The 21,597-nt window shown below is 42.5% G+C and overlaps 1 protein-coding gene across 2 annotated transcripts in view; it reads right to left on the bottom strand.

The window, feature by feature from the left end:
* Nucleotides 1-21,597, bottom strand: part of LOC144933072 (uncharacterized) — a 113,147-nt gene that overhangs the window by 19,996 nt on the left and 71,554 nt on the right. For both annotated transcript variants that reach the window (XM_078857571.1, XM_078857572.1), the window contains 3 exons: nucleotides 18,105-18,149; nucleotides 11,429-11,527; nucleotides 4,511-4,696 (listed from right to left, as the gene is read on the bottom strand). In XM_078857571.1, coding sequence (XP_078713697.1) covers nucleotides 4,511-4,696; nucleotides 11,429-11,527; nucleotides 18,105-18,149 — 330 coding nt within the window. The remainder of the gene's footprint in view (nucleotides 1-4,510; nucleotides 4,697-11,428; nucleotides 11,528-18,104; nucleotides 18,150-21,597) is intronic.

Here is a 21,597-nt window from a genome sequence, read left to right as displayed (position 1 = left end):
TTAAACCACATCTAAAAAATGCTGGTGGATGGGTGTCCTGACACCCATGAGACCCACATCGTGGACTTTGTGGCTTTAGGTCACCGACAAATTCGTGCGGTGTTTCGGTTTTGTCACAACAACGCCTCGTGTTTGGTAAACTGTTTCGGCTGACCTGACAAACGGTTGTGAAAAGGAGCAATTGATGGCTGTTTGCATTGAATTAAAGGAGGGATACATCATACGCAGAGATCTCAAATGTCACACACTATTATTGCCGAACATTTGTCACGACGATTTACCGACTCCTGTTTATAAGTCCCGCGGCGGATTAATGTGGCTGGATAATGCTACGTGCCGAAAGCCTCGAGGTTATATTTTATCATGTTTGCAAACTTTGTTGCACAGTTTATTAATCAATGTCAATTTTGTAAATAGTGTCACGAAGAGCTGCTATTGCACACACACACACACGTGTTCAATTATATTTTTAAAACATGAGTAGATAAGCAAACTCAGCATTGAAATCGGGGAGGGGAGAGGTGGTTGAACCGAATCGAAAACCAAAACGAAGAACCGGTTTTGGCAGGTACATTTTTTTTTCAGATCGAAAACCGAAAACTGAAAAAAATGTTTTTTGTGTTCCGGAAACCGCTCCTACCCCTCCTAAAATGATATAAGGATGCGAGATTCCCCCCCCCAACCCCCCACAGCCCTCTTCACCAACCCGCACTGAGCAGTGCGTGGTGAAGTATGGTCAAATAACCCCTACGCCATGGGTCTGCCTTCGTCCAGCAGAGGTTTAAGCAAGGGCTGTAAACATACTCTCTGGTTCTTTCGGTAAAGTCACGTAGATAGAAAATAATAATAATAATAATAAAAGAAAACACGACGTTTCTGTCGCAACACAAGCATCCGTCTTTAGGTGAGAAAAAATGATCTCCCCTCCCGTGCCTAACTCCTACAGCCAAACTCCTTCCCCCCCCTCCTTCCCTCCCCCCTCCCCCCTCCCGTGCCTATATAAAGCCACAACAGCAGATACATTTTTTTCACCTGAAGACAAACGCTTGTGTTGCGACTGAAACGTCGTGTTTTCTTTTATAATTAGTTTTTATACCCACGTAACTTTACCGAAAGAACCACAGAGTATGGATTCCTGCAGTAACGAAAGCTTCAAATCAAGGCTGTAAACATGTTAAAAAAAATAATATATTTTAAAAACACATTTGTCAACTGCTCATTATAAAGGACCATTGTCAGTCCACGAGGAATTGTTTGACCATACTTCACCGTGCTGGGTTAGTGCAATTTGGTGAAGGGGGGACGCCCGATACAAAAATCACTCACTGCTAATGTGATCCACAGCTGGGAATCTAACTCGGGTCGCCAGCTTCATAAGCACAGTGCGTTAACCACTGTGCCACTGCTCACACCACACTGCATACATAACATGGACAGCACGACGGAGCTGTGCCTCTGGATGAGTTTCAGTTTCCACGTGACATCACTGCCACGAGAAAAATAGATTCCAACCATGTGCAAGGGCTTCTGAGTTGAAACTCCAGAATATACGAGGTGTGGGTTTATATTTGTGGAATTTGAAATAAAGCTAGGGCTCTCATAACCATTAAAAGTGTCAAGTTATAGGTGGAATGGCTTCCACATTTTGCCTGTAAAGAGACACGTTTTATTGGGCCAAAAGTATACTAAATTTATACAGTAAGGTGTTTGAACCAGAAAACATGTCACGGACATGGCAGTCGTTGCAACTGGGGTTATTTGTTTAACTTTTAAGGGATTTTAAATTGTTAAATTGTAATTGGGTATGTAACATAACAGTGGGAGCAGAAATAGCTCAAGGGAACAGTGTCACATTTCTGGGAACCTGTGATATAACTCTCAGGAATTCAGCAAAAATACCAACATAGTTGAACCAAGACACCCTGCCAGAACATCGGGGCTAAATCAATGTAGGAAACAATGTTATTGTTCGTTAAAAAAAAAAATCTGCTGTGGCTTGGTTATTTTTAGTAATATACGACCCTATTTTTGTAAAAAAACAATAGCAGAATGAACTATTCAAGCACAAAGATATCCTCAAAACATATTTTCTTTGGCACGTTAAATACATGCCGCATGAGACATTGTTCTTGTTGTTGTTGAGAATCATAAAAACAAAACACCCAAAAGCGGATTTATTTTTGTAAAGTGTCTGACAAGGGATGCGAGTCCAGAGTTGATTTTCCAGTCTCATGCGTTAATGTGTTGCTGGTGCACTACTAATTGATAATTCATAATAAAGGTTTTTGGGTTAGATCGCGTTATTTATAAATGTGACAACATTGAAAAAAAATTGAGTACAATTGCCCGATGATGCTGGATGTAATTACCAGCGAAACGTCGTACTACAAAAAAACTGTAAATGTTGTGGATTCACTCTTCAACACACCGGTGGGCTAAAGTAGTGAACTATTTTGTCTTTTGTCAACGTGACACATTTTTTTACTAATTGGCCATGTCGGGTGGTGGAGAGTTACGACACATTTATAAATAACTCGATCTCACCCAAAAACCTTTATTGTGAATAATATTGGCCACGAAAGCCTACGTGTTAATTGATCATTATTGGAACACACAGACAGCGGTGTGGCGATAAACATGACACTGCTGCGCTTGTGTTGGGCTCTACCAGGCCAGTTCTCATGGGAAGCTGCGTGGTGGAGAAGACTTTGATGATAAAACTGTCGCAAGCCAGTGTCTCACTGGTTCTCTGTGTGAGATTCAATGAGGATCCACGCAAATCTACGGACCTCTGCGTGAGTGTCTATGGGCTTCTCAACGAGTCTGTGCATACATGTGTCATTACGTGGGCCTCTTTGTGAGTTAATTGATCTCTGGGATAAGTGCTGACGATGAAGCTACTGCCAGAGTATTCCAGTTTGGCAATGAATCCACGTGGGACTCGTCACCCGAGACTGGAAAACACGAGATGGACTTTCATTAACGGGAAATAACAAGACTCTTAAGCTACGTGAAGTATTTGATATCTTGAAGGCTATGGATAATGCATTTGCCCGAACAGCAGGCATTTTCTCTGAAGTTCAACAACATACAATTATTAGAAGAAGAAAACATGTCTTCCAAAAGATTGGGTTAAGTTTAGCTTTTTGTTATTTTATTGGAAAAAATAAAATTTGCACTTGTTTTGTTAATAAGGGATTTTAGTGGAATAACATGTACAGTTAACTATTTCGTTTTATTGCAATGAATCAGCACATTATTGATTACCTCTGCGAATGGTTGAGCCATCTCGCACACCGTGCTGGCGACCTGTGCCGTGATGCTGAATGATTTGGTCCGTGTCACCTGCTGATGGAATGATCCTATGCTTACATGTGGCCTTGCGCCATTTGGCTGTGTGGGCATTCCCTGCAGAAGGTAGTTGAGAAAACTGGCTGGCGTTTGGTGTGTAAATGTTTGAGCTGCCACTTCACTTGCAGTCTGTGCCCTGCAGTTTTTGACGCAGGTGGGCTGGCAGGTGGGCTGGTTATCCTTACGAAAGAGCTGTTTGGCTCAATGAGCCTCTACAGCTGAAATAAGGTCCGAGTCTGAACCTGGCGCCATGACTTCCCACTTACTTTATTGCCAAGCGTGGCACGCGCTTCCTGGAACAAACGCCAAAATCCAGTGCCACTGCGGGTGGCACCATCGTTTTTGACAATTGTCACGAGTGGGGAAAGAGGCGTGAGGATTGTGGCGGGGCAATTCAGTGGTCAGAGCTGAAGCAACGCTGCAAGACGTTGGGCAGGTGAAACAAATCGGTGTGTTGCACGTGGGGGGTGGTGGGGGGGGGCCCATGCGATAAAGCACGAGGCGGCTTCGTTCAATGAGCAATGCACACAGATCATCAGCTCTGCTTCGTGCTCTTCGTGACATCCATTACCTTTTACTTCCCAGTCTACAATGATTTATTTTGTGGGGGGTGGGGGGGAGACTGAAATAGAATGGTAGCCTCATTGAAAAATGATAATACTCTGATTTATGCTCCTGCTGTTGTGGAGTGACTCATGCAGCCAGCTATGGCTGCAGGGTTTTGGTAGTACATGTTGTTTATGCCATTTATTGTGAAAATTCCGTCACAGTTCCTATGATTGCTTTGTCATTGCTTTCATGGCTTTATTTTGGTGATTTCGAAAAGTCTATTGGTTTAGCCATGTTTGTTTGTTGTAGTACAGAGTTAGACTGATGGCCTTAATCTAAGTTGTCTTATGGTTGTTGTTGTTGTTTGACTTGCATCCCACTGGGATTTTTGCACACAGCGTTGGTGTACGGTGTTTTTTTCTGCAATATTTTGCCGTCTTTTCTTGGATTTTCTGTTTGCACTTAGTCACGTATTCACTTTAAGATGTTTTTTGTTCATGTTTTTTGTGTTTTTGTTTGTTGCGGTTGCACCCAATTCAAGAGCCGAATGGCTTACAGGGCTATACCTAATAAATTAACTTGAACTTGAATCAAAGTTAAAAAATCAAACCTTTAAACGCAGAACCGGCGGAGGAGGCGTCGATGTAAGGGACGGACTCTTCGGAGAGACGGGGTGATCCGATGGGACCTGGGGGCCCGGGTGGCCCAGGGAGACCCGTCACCCCCCTCTCCCCTGGCAAGCCCACTGCCCCAATGCCCCCCATTGCACCAGGCTGCCCAGGGGGGCCAGGAGGACCTGAAAATAAGAGGGGCATCAGTTCATATTTGGGGCAGTACTTTGTGTTGCAAGTGGAGTTCGAGAACTCTGTGAATGGGTAAGTCAATATTACAAAAGAAAACAGGTAGAAACATATTCGGCAGTCAAGCCTCCTTGTCACGGAAGACGTAGGTGAAACATAATGGAGTGTGCCGAATCCAGTGCTTAAACAAAATAGCGTGAATAAAAACAACTTTGCCAGCAAGGCACATTAAAGCCCAACACCACACAAACATCCGTACAAACTTGAACGTAATCACCATTTACAATGTCCACATAGTGATCTTTAAACGTGGATAGGTGATAAATACAGGACATTTGAAAGAACTTTAATGACTTTTTTTATGTCAACATTAATGACTATTTTCGTTTTGCATGAGGAATTATTGGCTTTATTGATAGCCCGGCCTACTGAGTTAAGATCAAGCCGAGCAAAGGAGAATACAGTTACTGCTAAGGTGTGGACATTGTATATGGCGTGCAACAAAGATACCATTACACATTTGCATAACAACATCAATTGTCAAATTTCATTATGCCCAATGTGTCAGAGAATGGCCAGTGGAAGACATTTCACCCCCCCCCTCTCCAAATAAAAACCCCTTTAAGTGGCCTTTGTACACTTTACAATGCACTCTGCAATTACATTGTCAAATGACAAGTCAAACCGATACTTTCAAAGTCTCAGAAGTGGAATTCGGCCAACTCAAAGTGAAAAACCAAATTTAATATTGCATTTTTTTTCTTCACATGCAGGCATTGTGACAGGGGCTGAGACACGTGAGACACGTGGATTGATCACAGGCGGCCGAAGCCCAGATTCGAACCCAGAGACCTTCGGCGGCGCTGGCTTTCTCAGCGCCTCGAACTCTCAGACACACGACCACCTTCGTGAAAATAAATAAGTGACAAAAAAAACCACCCTGAGATATATTCATGCTCCTTATATAGGGGGGGAAGGAGGGAGGGGGGTGCGTGAAGTGAAATCTTAGATACAAAAACATAAACATCATCTGCTGTTTGATCGCGTCTGCATGGAATTAACTTCGGATTTTGAAATATTCACGACCACGGGACGAGTCCCTCTGAGAAGCCTCCCTTGTGCTGCCTCAGCAACACAAGAGGGCCAAAATAATAATATGCACAAGCCATTCTTGTCAGCGAGCTTTGATGCGTGTAGTTAAGTGTCATTTGAAAGTAACACACAGACACACTGCATGGCAGTACTTCTGGACTACAGTATGAATGTGTAATGTTTACATTTCTGAGATGACACTTAATTCGTGCATTGTTTTATGCTGACCAACGTACACGAGCTTTCATTCACTATAACATTTCTTGAGTGCTGCCGTACTAAAATATGTCACTTTGAAATAAGGTGGATGGTACATTGGAACTTTTTCTCATTTTTTTTTAGCTAAAACATGAGGCTAACACGAAAGTCATCAATCAAGCTGCCAAGTTTTGTTATAAAGGCTTAAATTTTCTTGGTTCTTTCGGTAAAGTCACGTAGAAGGGAAGTAATAAAATAATAAAAATAAACATAATAAATAATGAAACCAGGTCTGTCGAGATCTGGTTTCACCTGAGGACGGCTGCTTGCGTTGTAGCCGAAACGTCGTGAGAATAATTTTATTATGTTTTATTTTTATTATTGTATTACTTCCCTTCTACGTGACTTTACCGAAAGAACCAAGAAGATGAATCCCTGCAGTCACGAAAGCTTTAAATCGAAATTTAAGGCTTAAATTGTTTGGTGTCATCTGGTCCAACACCATGTGAGACTCGGCTCTAAGAAAAGCTGTCTCGGGTGTGGACCAATCAATTTCAAGGACAGTGCATACATTATCAGAGTTGTGTTTTTCGTTTGCATTCCGACCGCAGGTATTGTGGTCAATGCAAACATGACTCCTTGTAAAAAAAGGTGTCAGTTTTGTTGCCAGAAAAAGGGTAAAAAAGCAAATTGTCATATTTTTCTACTGGCAAAGGAGGTTCCAATGGTGTTTGGTCGCTTTTGTTGTTGTTATTAACAACCTCCAGTTGACAAAACGCACAGGCGGAAGAGCTTTCAGATTATATACTGTAATTGGGTTCATGTGCAGACACATCTTATATAAATATATAACGCGTGCGACGTTTCCTACTGTTAAAGGTTTAAGCTCTGCGGAAAGAGTGGATGCACTTTCAGACTGCCTTCTCAACAAGCCAGTCGGTGTGTGGTTTTGTGGCGAGCGGAAGTGTAGCGGTTAGCAGGCTGCGTTACGACGATTATCTGGGCCTCCCCTAGATTGACTCAGCCTCTGAGTACCTGGTGCGGTGTGTAAACATCGCTACTAAGGAGACAAAGGCACCCGGACGTGGTGTTGGCGTTGCTGCCCTCTTACGTGCTCGCTAACAGCACTTGCTCCAACAATCTTTAAAGGCTATATGGGGATCTTAGTCTTTTTTGTGGTTTTGTGGATGTGTCACGATTTTTGTTGTTGTGAACATTCTACATGCTACAGTGTCGCTGATGTTTTTGTTAAACAATACACATTTTAAGAAAATGCTATGGTGCGTATCTTACATCATTTTACAAAAATATATAGTATTGATGTAATTTTCTCCAAAGTATTCGCATGCAGTTTCAATTGCATTTTCTACGAATAATTATGGATTCTGGAGGTCAAATACCACGGATTGTGTTATAAAAACATTTCAAACATTTTCTCAGCTTGCACCACGTTTGAAACTCTTGAGAGTTCATGATAATTCTGCTCTTTAAACCTTAGCATTAAATAAACATCGTGCTGCTCTTTGCACAAATCTAAGCTGCATTTTTTGTATCTTAGTTTAAAGTATGAGACCAAAATGTAACAAATGTACTACCGTCTGTGTCCAGGGAGGGCTAGTGTTTCACCATAGACTTTTCCCAACATCTGTCTCTCAGCATTTAAAATCTAAACCACATGGCGCACCAGTGACCTACAGCACAAATGAGATTTTGTATTCTATTTGATGGCCCAGCCTGATTTTGTGCAACTATACTTTGAATCAAAGTCTGCTGAAGCCTAATTGTTTTAGGGTAAACGTTGTCTTCATTTGAATAACAAGCTATCCTCAACTTCGATTTTAGGAGAAAAAATTACTTTAATTCAATGGCAACTTACATGAAACCCGTTTGTTTTGGCTTAAATGGGTTGACTGCTCATCCATCCCAGTGCCATGTGGGTATTACAATATGGAAGGTTTATATGACAACACGAGGTCAATTCTAGGCCCAGGCTTGAGCCTTTGGCAGGACCAAAAACATACAGTACATTAAACCGAACTGCCGGAAACAAAATGCCTATCTTTGGTTATTCCACAATTTGGAAAAGGGTTTGTGAACGATATTATACTTGGCTTTATATGTGGGTGGTCCCTCGGCCTAGCACAGGGGTGCCCTCTGCCTCCGCGGGGTTTTTATTGTTACCACGTTGTTCAAGTGCTCACAGTGCCAATGTGGGGACTTAGGAAATATGGCATTGAAGCACACTGTACTCTTTTCATACGGCCCTTTTTCATAATGTGCCAGTCATTGGGGTTATTATGACCATACTTTACCACGCTGGTCAGTGGAAGTTATTGAAGGAGGGGAAACTAAATGTGGGAGAACCGAAAGTAAGACGATGGGATTTTCTGTGCCGCCCTCTATTGGCTCCGACATCTTGCTTTCTATGTGCACCTGGCCACATCCCTCCCCCAGCCCTACATCGCACCCCTCCATCGGCTCAACTGTCCGGCCACCAGACCTCTGCCCCTACCACCCTCCATCTATCCTGATCTATGCCCATTTTACAACTTCATACATGTCCCCCATACCCCGCTGCTTCTCATCCACGTTGCACCCATCAGACACCCTCACTCACCATCACATTCCACCTTATTCTGCATTACCTACCCCAGCAACGTCAGCTCCATTCACAGCCCCTGTCCCTCCATCCTTTCCATAACCTTCCTCACTGAACGCCATCGGATTGCATCTTAAAGCACCCTGGAACGGACGCTATATAAATGCGAAATAAAATAGAATACTCCCCAACTCGTCCGAATGTCAGGGCCTTAGCTGAACATGGTGCTCAAATGTGTCAGATCCCCCAATGGAGATTTGACACAAAACTCTCGACCTATGCCCACACGTGAATTCCTCGTGATGCTCTACACTGCTTTCTATAGCTTTGAAGAAAATGGCCATCACACTGATACGTATATTGGAAATTAGGTTACATGTTTAATTGTGAAAGCAAGTAGGCACTGGTCGATGCTGCACCACTTATCAACTGTTTTATCCCTCGGGAGGGATTTAGCAAAACCTCTCTAATCTTTTAAAATCTAAAACTATTTCATACTCTTCCACCCATCTCCTTCATACCATTCGTCCCTTACTCCTAAAATTCGAATGCGTTCTACCGTCAGAAGCAGACAATGGAATGTACAGCTTTACGTTTTCCGCGTAATTTGAAAATACTTAACTCAGTCTGATTTACTTTTCCTATGGTGGCTGTAAAGGCCCATCCTGAAAAGACAGAGTCTGCCACGGTTGCCCTGAAAATGCGTGTGCAATAATGCCAATTACTTATTGCACTGGCAATAAAAATGCCAATTATTTACCCAGTATAGCAGCACTGAGTGTGAGACTAATTGTTAATGAGCCTCATGCAATTGGGCTGATTGGCCAATTCCATTCGTGATTGTTGTGAATGTGTTATCCCTGTAACATATAATGGGAATATAACACTCAACACGGCCATCTAATAGTCACCTCTTAGCCCAATGCCTGCAAAATCAGGTAGATCCTGGTGGTCGCCAATCTGCCACAGTTGCCCTGAGCTTACCGAGCTCAACCCTGTTTAGCTGTTTAGCTCCTGAGAACTAATAATAATAATAGTTCAATTTGTAACGCGCGCAAATTTGCAGACGTAGTGGCCGCAACTCAGAGGCGCAGAGCCAAGCTCAGAGTCGCTCGAAAGCGTGATTGTAGAGGTGAATTTTTAAGTCTCTCTTGAAGGAGGCGATTGAGGTGATGCTGCGAATGTGCAGAGGGGTATCGTTCCAGACTGTTGGGGCTGCCACCGAGAAGCGGCGCATAGACACGGTGACCATCCTGGATCTTGGTATCAAGAGGAGGTCGTGAGTCGCGCTGCGCAGGCATCTGCCGTGTGCCGAGCTGCAAGTTGTCAATAATGAAGAAAGGTAAGGCGGGCAGGCGGATATGAAGGCATTCAGGGCTCATTTAGGATGATTTGGTCATACGTGTCAGTGTTGTGCCATTTTGTCAATGCCCGAAATCAGTATGACACGACTCATAGTGTTGTACTGGTTCAGGAAAGTGTAAAGTACCCCTCAGTTTCAACGAAGAACCTTAAGGAATTTACAGATTCCCACGGGTTCAAAGATAACTGGTTTAATGCTGAAGGAGCATGTCTTATTTAATAAACGAATGCACACTATTTGCGTAATCGCAACCACAGTTATGGAAAGTATTTCGTAATTAAATAGCGTAAAAAATATTTTGCCTAACCTGTTTGGTTATAATGAATTTTCTGTTCTGACATTAATCTCATCTCTGTAATGAGTGAATGAATGTACAGCATTGTAAATGTGTACTGTCGCCTGTATATGATACAGCAATTCATATCATCGCACATTCTAAACGTACTTTCTACGAAAACATCTCCTCTTGTTGATGCCACCATCTCCAGCACAGAAATCGCATTTTACAAAATGCCGTATCTTTCGTAAGAACTAATAACTGACTAAATCTCATAGGTATCTACACATTTCTAATTCATATTTTTTTAGTTACCAGGTCAATTGTGCTTGAAAAGTAAGGGAAACACATCCACGAGACCTATCCCAGTGGCATAGGTGCACGAAATATAAGGTACATAAACCTACAGCGCGGGGGTGGTGAAGCGGTGCTGTACTGGCTAGCGCATTACGAATTTGGCGTGCTGATTTCGGTTCATGGTCAAGGCTAACATCAGCGTCGAGTGAAATCTGAACCACCGGTCCTGGGCCTCCACCGTCAGGCGACCCATGCTGCCCACCATGGTGACGTACGGTCACACATCCTCCGTGCCTTGGGAAGTCGATCTACACCTAGCAGTGGATTGACAAAGGGCTTCGATTACACCGGTCAACAAAAAAAAGCATTTTTTTCTGGCCTGGACTTTTGCAGCTGTTTTAGACTAATTTCAGGGTGCTGATTCCAAATGTGATCTCAGATTTGCTCTATCACATCTCATTTTATGCTATCGGCATACCCCATTTTCATTGATTTTACCCGAAATTAACTCTGTCACTTATGATTGCAAGTTGTTGCGAGTCAGTGACTGCTTTAGTGTTCAAATATGGTGCTGTATTTTTAGGATAGTGCGTTTATAATATCATTTTATGTAGATATCCACATTTATTTAATATTTTTCTTCTGCAGTTTTTATTGAAAATTCAATATTTGATATCTCAAAAACCTGATGTGATAGACAAAAACTGATGCCAGATTTGGAATCAGCACCCCAAAATTACATTAAAACCGTTGGAATACCTTATGCCAGAAAAAGTGTGTTGACCAGTGTTATTTATTCTTACAGTGTGCGGGGTAGTGGCATTCGGTGCTCAACAACCATCTGTGAAAGCGCGTAAACACAGCAAATGGTACATCCTTGAAATGCTGCTGGGAGCACCAACCTGGCAGCCCAACGGGACCCGGGGGGCCATCAATCCCTCCGATTCCTGGGAGGCCGGGGCGACCAGGCGGTCCAGGAAAGCCGGGTATGCCTGGGTTTCCTTCAGAAGCACGCACGCAACAAAGCCACGGCACGCACGCAGCCATCCGCAACCACAAACACACCGGCGTGAGACATTGAACCACGGGCAAACACAACGATTCAGCGTTCGGCCTTGAAGACGACATTATCCACTTCATCTTAGAATTCACCACACATGCCGGGATGCTGCCCTGGAGTAATTGGTCGGCACACTGGAATTGCAACGCAGAGGGCGCCGGTTCCATCTCACGGCGCGGCAGTTGTATCAATGGGGTATTTTAACCTCGGCTTCTCTTCTAGATAGACTGAGGAAACGGACCATTAAGTTCAAAAAAACAAATGTATTCTGCTCACAGCTCTCTTTTGCAAACCCCTCAACAAGAATGAATGCCCAAATTTCCATCTGACCACTCTTAATTATTTCCAAAGCGGTGCATGGCCATTTCCCAAAATGTAAATGGGGCACGTGGTGGTGAGATGTTAACTATCTCGCCTGGTATACAGGAGGTCGTGGGTTCGAACCCGACCCTGACGCCTGCTGTATATTTGGAGTTTACGGTGTCTCCCTCCCCGTGGTGTTGTGGATTTTTCCCCGGGTCCTCCGGTTTCTCCGTCCATATTTAGAATCAACATGCGTTGTGAGAGTATTTGGCTGCTATACATTTCCACATGATAAGCCACTTCGTTGAGCTATCATTTGTGGCCAGATCGCTTCTGCAAAATAGCTAGGCCTTGCCTGGTAAAATAAAAAAAGTTTAGTTTTAGTCACGTCTGTTTGCATTTAATTTACTGACATGTGCGTCCACTAGGGGTGCAAGATGCACACGAAAGGCACAGCATGGCCCAGTGCTACAATGCCACCAGCCCAGACAATACAGTCGGGCCGCTAAAGCGTCGTTCATTCAGTGCTTGCGGTTCAATTCCGTGATTCATTTTACTTTTGTTTACATCCTGATGATCGCAGTTCCGACAAACATGAATGGAAAATCATACACCTCATCATCATCATCAGTTCGTGCGTGTGATCGTGAGCCAGGGAATCAATTTCAATATGAATAAATGCGTCATCACTTCCCCCACAATGCAAAGTATACGACGCGAGCCCAGTTGTGAGCTGCGCTATGACTACTGCGTCTATCCATTACCTGCCGTGCCAGATGGAGTTAATTCCTGTTCATACTCTTAGTTCTTTCGGTAAAGTCACGTAGGTAAAAAATGAAATAAAATTTTAAAATAATAATATAATAATGATTAAAAAATATTTTATTAATTTTTATTAAATTTTTTACCTACGTGACTTTACCGAAAGAACTACGAGTATGAATCCTTGCAGTCACGAAAGCTTCAAATCTAGAATTAATTCCTGTTGATCGTTTATTCAGACCTAGCCGTCATCATCATGATGCCATCATCAGATAGTCCATCCACTTCCAGATGACGGCTCGCACGCAACATGACAGTCACAGGGGTTGTTTTGACCATCATTGAACACGCTGGCCACTGCGGTTTGATCAAGGTGGTGGGCACACGCTGTCTCGCCACTCGCGTAACGAGCTACTTACTCGAAGCCCCTCACAGTTTATCGTTCGCCACGTCAAGGCAATGACACATCCAGCAAGTGTAATACTGTAAATAGAACCATGAAGTGTGCAGTGCTGTCTTCGTAATCTAGACACATACCGTATCTCTGCTTTCAGTTACACGTCAATAATCCTGGCATGTAACTGCATGGTTAGAATTGCCCACACTTGCACTTTTCTTTCGAGAGCACAAGCATCAAAATGTAAAGTAAAACATTATTCATACTTGATACAGCTATCGTGCTGTGACGGTTCCACCTGAAGACGGAAGCTTGTGTTGCCTCCGAAACGTCGTGATTTTTATTTTATTTTTTATTTTACTTTTATTAATTTTAATTATTATTTTTTAGCTACGTGACTTTACCGAAAACCTTAGAATATGAATCCTTGCAGTCACGAAAGCTTCAAATCTAGAATGATATTGTGTTGTTTGTATGCAAGTCTGATCATCAACATGCATTCGTTAATTTGCACAACAAAGGAGCCGAACCTAAGCTTTGAAATTGATTCCTTTCTTTATGACAATTACTCTTTATCTTACTTTAATGCTATTGCTGTTTTGTGTGAATGTTGATGCTGCCACAACCGTGCATGGCCATTTCCCAAAATGTGCTACCTGTGATATGCGCTGTTTTTTCAGGTAAATAATAAATTGTGTTTATAACAAGTATGTCTGGAGAAATAACTACTTGGACTGATCTAAAGCGATAATGAAGCAGTTCATGGGAATGTCACTGCTCATTGTTTCCTAAACTAAATGAATGAAGAACAGGGGGGGGGGTATATTCATTACTCAAACTACCATGCAATGCAAGTGAATTGTAATTTCTACAGTTTGTGTGTACTTTACATGAAAAGCTTGCCTATTTCCTGAACCATCGTGAATTTTTTTTTTATTTAAATACGTTTTTATTTTAAATTATATTACAGATAAAGGTGCAGTCCTGCAATGGCCCCTCTCACACCGCTGCCAGAGGAAGAACTTCCTCCAAGAGGTGGAGGCTTTCACAGGGAGCTGCTCTCAAACAGGGGGGCGATTTTGGCCTCCTCTTTCATGCTGTCCAGACGTCTTGGAGGAGCTGTGACTACTCCCATCTTAAAACATATCGTCTAAAGTCATACTCTTTGGTTATTTCGGTAAAGTCACGCCTGATGACGACCGCTTGTGTTGCGATCGAAACGTCGTGATTTGTTTAATTTTATTTTATTTCTAACCACGTGTCTTTACCGCAATAACCAACGAGTATGGATTCCTGCAGTCACGAAAGCTTAAAATCGTCTTAAATCCGTTTATTCTATTTAGCTTCTCCTATCATGGCCTTATTCTTACAAGGCGCCTTGAGACATTGGTGAATGTAAATTATTATTATTATAACCCACACGTCACCCCACCACGCACGCCTTGCCGATGAGAACGGTGGCGTAAGAAACGTCGCCCATTGTTTCCGCTGGCGCGAGAGGGACAAAGAACTGGCGACCTCGATTGCAAGCACACTGAGTTTGTGCTGGACGAAGTTCCAGCTCATATCGAGCCCACGATAGGGTTACAAGTGACTTAAGAATTGACCACCCAAGCGCTGGAAATTCTATTCCGTATGAACTCTTTGTTTTACTGGTTCACGTTACCCATCCAATTTGTAAACTGTTTACGTTTAAATCTGTTGTGCAGATAACAGTGAAGATTGATTTCTAAATCGAGTAAATACAATGACGACGCCGCGAGAGAGATTGGCCGTGACATCGCAGGGCATTGGCACGGTGGAGGGGAGCGTCATCCAGCAGTGGATAGATTACGGCTGATTAATCATTTTCGTCAGTTAAGAAACATGAGAAGTTGAAAATACACTGCAATTAGCCAGGGAAAAAATTAACCCGTAAAAACAAAGTTTTTCACTATAAGTCCTTTATATGCGTGGCGTCTAGAGTCCTCTCGTCCTCTGGCTTGAGATGGCTGCCACCTATGGGTCAAATGATTGCCTGCCACCATTAAGCAATTGGTAATTAAATATAATTTATTTTTTCCTAAAAAGTGTAAAATTTTGGGAAAAAAATTTCACGAAAATAAATTGTCACGCACAACGAGTCTGTGTGCAAAATGTCAGCTCGATTGGATCACGGGAAGTGGGTTAAAAAACGACCGAAAGATTTGCACGGTCGTAAGCGCGCAAGCAAGCAAGCAAGTGAACTTAATATAAAGGATTTAAAAAAAAAGTGCGCGTGGATTTCATACTACGGGACATGATGTCTACGATGTTAGCAGTCATTGTAAATTTGCATCTCATTGTATGAAATAGACGTGCGCTTAAATTAAAAATTTTATGTTATTTTTTATTTTATTATGTTTTATTTTTATTATTTTATTATTTCCTTTCTACGTAACTAGACGTGCGCTTCTTCAATTGCATAATCGCTGCCGCGTCCCTCCGTTTCCACGGGGAAAGGGATGCACTCGCGTTTCGATCGGATTCAGACAACTGCTTGCGGCTCCGTTCACTCCTCGAGGCGAACTGTACGATCAGGAATGACAAGGGGAGGTGGCTATTTGAGCAGCTATTATGTACAGGGGGAACACTCGCGTTAATGATGCACAGGGCTTTAAAATGAAACTATATTAGTTGGCGATGCTGCTGCTGCTGCTGCTGAATTGGCAGTGGTGCACAATTAACCCCGTGGCTTTAAAAATAAAATAAAAACATCGGCGACGGGAAAATAAAAATGTGACGTTGATATCGACAAAGGTGTGATTGTTCGGTACCGTACACCGCATTTAATGCCCAGGTTTTGATGGTCGGCAAAATGTTATGATTTTAATGTTTCTCCCACGGTACGACTGATCAACAAGCAGCATGTTTTAAAGTTGCCTTCCTAATAAATTGGATCAGGTGGAGACCTTTTAATGGTTGGTGTAAATAAAAAATCTGCGGCCTGGAATATGAAAGTGTTCCATCACACACGGCGAGTGATTTGTAAAACATGTGTACATTTAATTTGTCTTTTTAACGTTGTGCTAGAAAGGTGGATTGCGCGCTGTGCGTAATGTGCAGCCATGAACATTTTAATCACGTGTTGGTGATAATTAAATATGTAGATATAAAACAATTCTAACATCTGCATAGAAATTTTCACCATGACAGTCGCATTTTAGTCCATATGCAGTCGAACGTAATAAAGCGGAACCACGTTTACATTCGAGGGCAACCTGAAATTTAAAAAAATAACAATTTGTATATTTCACCTGTAAGGACTTTGTTAATGAGCTGCTCAAACACACAGAAAATGGAATGTAAAAAATATATTCGATTTTGTAATGCTTGCACTATAGTAACTGATGATTAATAAATTAAATTACATTTTCAACTACTCAATGATTTCCTGCTCAAATGAACATTGAGGTAGTGCTCGATCAACTATTTACATCCCCTCATGCCTACGGCAGTGAGGATTTTAGCCATAGACCAACTACCGTTGACTTCCCTACAAAGTGGTACTAATTTTATGGACCCCTGCAGGAATAATGGGCTGAATCAACGCCCAACCACGAGTCCAACTCAAAACCTTAAGATTGCGAGCCACTCCATCGCTGAGCCACCGTAACATGATATGTTCATAATATGTGCGCCAGACATACGAGGGCGTTTCAATAAATGAATGTGCTCGTTGAAAAATAACTCGTCACTCCGTGACACAATTAGAACAACCAAAGTGCTAAGCCAAGCTGATGCTTCAACTCCAGCCAATGTGGCTCGTGTTGAGAGGCTGACTTTCGATGACAGGCGAGTGGGAATTAAGCGCATATCAGTGGTCACAGGGATAAGTGTGGGAACGGCTCATTCAATAATCCACGTCAAGTTGAATTTTCTAAAATATGTGGCCCGCTGGCTGCCAAATGTGTTAACAGAAGACTGCAACGCTCGACTCTTTCCTTCTGATGGGTATTTTGTTGTGTTCTCGCAATCTCAGTGGAGCTGTTCCACTGGTTGTGAACGGTTCCCATCGTTTATAAATATTTAGTCCTCGGTTTGTGAGAGTTCGGATGACTGCATCGAGCTCCACTTAAGTCAAGTGCCTATTCATAGTTTTCTTTTTTAATGATCTTAATGGTAGCATGCACGTGATCGCTGGTACTGAAACCTTTCCTAAACTCAGCTTGCTCACGTGGTTGGTTGCAATCTAAATATTTCATTATTTTTCCAATGATCACTGTGAACAATTTATGTAAGTGCAATAAGAGGCCAAATGGGTCTGTCATTCTTCAAGCCCGTTTCGTCTGCCCTCTTCAACAGCAGACTGATTGAGTCAGCGTTCAATTGACGGGAGGTGTTTTGTTTCTGAGTATATTTTTAATAAATGGTTCCACTCATTATGATCCCACAATTGGTTCTCCTTCTTTGACGATGTGCACAGTTATGCCACAGGTCCAGAACGTGTTCCCCTTTTACGTACTGTGAGATCAAAATGTTGACAATAGCTAAGCTAATAAGACGTGGATGAGAGCCTTGCGACTCATCTTTGAAAATGTTTGCGGTTAGTGGGAAGCCGTTGCGCAGACGATAGAAGTGTTCTGCAAACTCTACAGCTTGGGCAGATACTAATTAATAAAAATAAAATAAAATAAAAATCACGACGTTTCGGAGGCAACACAAGCTTCCGTCTTCATGTGGAACCGTCACAGCACGATAGCTAGTTGATACAGCTATAGCTGTATCAAATTGATATAGCTATCGTGCTGTGACGGTTCCACCTGAAGACAGAAGCTTATGTTGCCTCTGAAACGTCGTGATTTTTCTTTTATTTTTATTTTACTTTTATTAATTTTCATTTTTTACCTACGTGACTTTACCGAAAAAAACCTAAGAATATAGATACTAATTATAGGTGTCACGGGGGAATAGGGCCATGGATAGGAAGAGTTCTCCCATACTACTTAGGACTACAGCCCTTTCAGAGCATTACCACACCCCTGCCTTGAATCATTCTTGTCAATAATTGTAAATGCCAAAAAAATTGCAATCTTACCCTGATTCCCAGGTGTTCCATCTTTGCCTCTGTCTCCTGGTGGGCCTGTCAAAAGAGAACGGCGAGAAGCATTACTTTGGAATCCCTACCAGGTGCACAATGGTGCAGAAAGCGCGCAACTGAACACATCGTCCATCGCATGGTCGGTGAGCGTCACAGATATATGGTTAGGAAGCATGCCAATACTTTAGTTTTAGGCAGGACATGACATCAAATACGGGTGGCGATTGAAACCACGCATTTAGCTTCGAGACACTTGAACGTTCTCAAGGCAAATACGCGGCACGTGAACGGGCGTGAATGAAACTGTCAAGCGAGCAGAATGTAAAAGTGGGCACGCCACGGAAGAAAGCCTTCCCCGTTTGCCAAGAAACAAGCTTAAAGCGCCCCCGCCCCCCCCTCAACCATTCTCGACGACGCTTTCGTTCCTTTGATGTGGCCGCTCGTTGGATTTTGGTTGCCCTAACTGGCGAGGGACGTCCCTCTCCTCAAGTGTACCCTGTCCTTTTGTCAGCGTTGTTCTGTGGGCGACGGTCCCCCGGCCACGAAACACCTCCACCCCTCGACCTAAATTGTCGTTTGGCAGCACCAAAAATCTCGCGGGAACCCTCAACAGACCCAAACGGCTGCAGCTGAGAAACCAGCTGTTGCAACGCGCTGCACATATATAAAAAAAAACACACACACAGGTGACATGTTGTTTCGTCGTTTAATATATTAATGGGATTAAAGAAACGTTGTGGTTGTTGCTACGCTCCATTCAATTATCACGGTATGCTGCGTAGCTGTCTCGGGGGCAGCTGTACGCTGATTAATGGGCCCACCTGGTGATCATCACTCAACAATGCGCGTTTCTTCTTTTAACCGTTAATTCAACTTCCGTTTCATATACCGCCCATTGTTGCCGTAGAGCCCGATGCGTCTTCTTCGTCGTGCTCGGCCAGCTCCGGGTATACCCGAGATGCTGGCTTCCTTCCAGTCAATATTACACGAAATTAGTTTTCACCCACCGAAACCTAGACGACAACGGTGGGTCGGGGTGCTTGGCACGCACCCGCGCGTTCGAATTCGTTCCGGTCTTGTACGAGGCAGGCAATTTAACTCTGCCCAAAGAAGGTGGGCCAGCCATTATAATGCATTTGTCCCACGCAAATTCCACTCCTGTTGAACGCTGTGCAAGAAGACAAGGGGGGAATTTGGCACGGCTTGTTTCTTTTTTGGCACCTGCTTTTGATTGTGGTCTCGCGAATGAAAACTCCGGCCGCAAATATTCAAGGTTGGGTGGGGGCAAGGCCAAGAAAGGCAGCAGCTAATTAATTTACAGCCATATGTTTGTACAATATCAGTAGTCATATTCTTTGGTTCTTTCGGTAAAGTCACCTAGAAAGAAAATAAGAAAATCATCAGGTGCCTGATCACGATCGAAACGTCGTGAGTTTTTGTTTTTTTTATGATTTTTATGATTTTTTTTAAATTATTTTCTTTCTACGGGACTTTACCGAAAGAACCAAAAAATATGAATTCCTGCAGTCACGAAAGTTTTAAGTAAAAAAATATCAGTAATTGTTTTAAGAGTATTGGGGGTGGGGGTGGCGGGGGTTACGTACATAATGTATGCGTTCAGCTTGTAAATGACAGGCGCAATGTTCGAGCTTGGTTGTGCGTAATGCTATACTTACCAAATAAATGTAAAATGTACATGGTTTTGTTTAATCAGTGGCCTAATCACGAAAAATGCAGCTGTTCTAGTTTTCTGGACAACATTTCAAACAAACAGCGCTAATGTATTTCTGAAACTGCTACATGTCACGTGCATTGCACGTTTTCCCAAATTACGGCTGAAGTATTTAGGGGTAATGTGACACCGGGTGACTTTTTTTTTAAACTATGCTCCCGTTGTAAATCACAGTGCCCTGCGTGGTGCATTACCTACGAAGCATGTTACCAGCACTGTACCTCCTGCCCTTCGTACTGCTGTGTAGGCATTTTTCATGAGACTGTACATGACAACACGGAACATTTGAAAACGCTTTTCTTCCTCTCTTTATATTTTTTCTATACATGTGGTATTTATGCCTTTCTGCAAAAAAAACTACCCCGCCCCCCCCCCCCCCGATTACGTTTTGTTAGAATATTAGAGTTCATATAGGGGGGGGGGTGGAGCGGTGGCGCAGTGGTTAGCGCACTGCAGAGTGAAGAGCTTGACAAACCTGTGTTTCTGATCAGTGGTGAGCGATACGTGAATCAGGTCCTGGCGACCCCAGCGGCCCACTACCCCCACCCGTCACGAATCCCAACAGCGACGTTGGGTCAGCCAACCCCACGGTGGATTGACAAAGTGCTGTAAATTATTATTCATATCGTGTAGCAACAGCCCGCAGAACAACAGCCCACAGAACACCAACAAATGCGACCGTTGTGAACACAAGAAATTCATTATAGAAATATCTACTATCTGCTATGAAGAAGGGCCACATTTGCCTAAAACTGTAACTGTTATAATATGTATTTTTCCTTATAGGACAATATTATTGATTGTGTTGGCTTTTTTATGCACCACAGGCCAACACAGTATTACACCAAAGCTTTATATTCTAGATTTGAAGCTTTCGTAACTGCAAGTAAAATTACTGTCGCAGTTACACCTGATGACGGAGGCTTGTGTTGCTTCCGAAACGTCGTGATTTAATTCATTATTATTTTATTTTATGATTATTTTTTTAAAAATTACCTAAGTGACTTTACCGAAAAAAACCTAAGAGTAAGCTTTTAATTCATTAAAAAAAAATAGATGAATGGATACGTGTTAAGGATAGTGTGCAGGACCATTTTGTGATTGACGGAGTGTTATCTTGCTCACTTCTCAGACGGGGCCTTAACCTTGAGGCTTTCTCGGGTCAGTATGCATTAGAGAATGAACCGCTCACGGTGAACAGATTTCGGGTGAACAATTCCACAATGTAACATCTAAAAAAAAAAATGAAGAAAATATGGGCTAGCGTACATAGTGTTTCTGGGGTTTCCTGTTGCCTGCAACTACCATTTAAATAAAGCATTGCCACACGCTCGCAGTTTGGTACAATTATTTAAATTACGTATCTGATTCATATCAGCTGCACATTCATTGACTTTGTAGTTGTGTAACTAGCTTCGGTTTCTGCTAACAACTGTCCATCTGTTCGGTGCTTTTTACCGAGTTAACAAACCACATTTTCACCTGTAGAAATATTTTCCTAGTGCCGGATGTAATTAAGGAAACATAATTCAGAGCTGGTATTTTAATTAAAATTTCCATTAGCGATCACTGGACATGCTTTAATGAAGTTGCAATTCGAGACTGTCTTGTAGTGTAATCATTTAATTACATCTCTTTCTTTTTAAAGGGAACTTTGGACACGGACCTCCAGAATGTATTTTGCTGTATTTAATTTTAAATTACAGTTTTTATGTTTTTCTTAAATCCCCGTGTTTGAGAAATTAAAATGTTTTATAT

Source organism: Lampetra fluviatilis, chromosome 6, assembly GCF_964198595.1.
Source record: "Lampetra fluviatilis chromosome 6, kcLamFluv1.1, whole genome shotgun sequence".
NCBI classification, from domain to species: Eukaryota; Metazoa; Chordata; class Hyperoartia; order Petromyzontiformes; family Petromyzontidae; genus Lampetra; species Lampetra fluviatilis.
The sequence above is the reverse complement of the archived record's forward strand: the minus strand, read 5'-3'. Positions and strand labels throughout refer to the sequence as shown.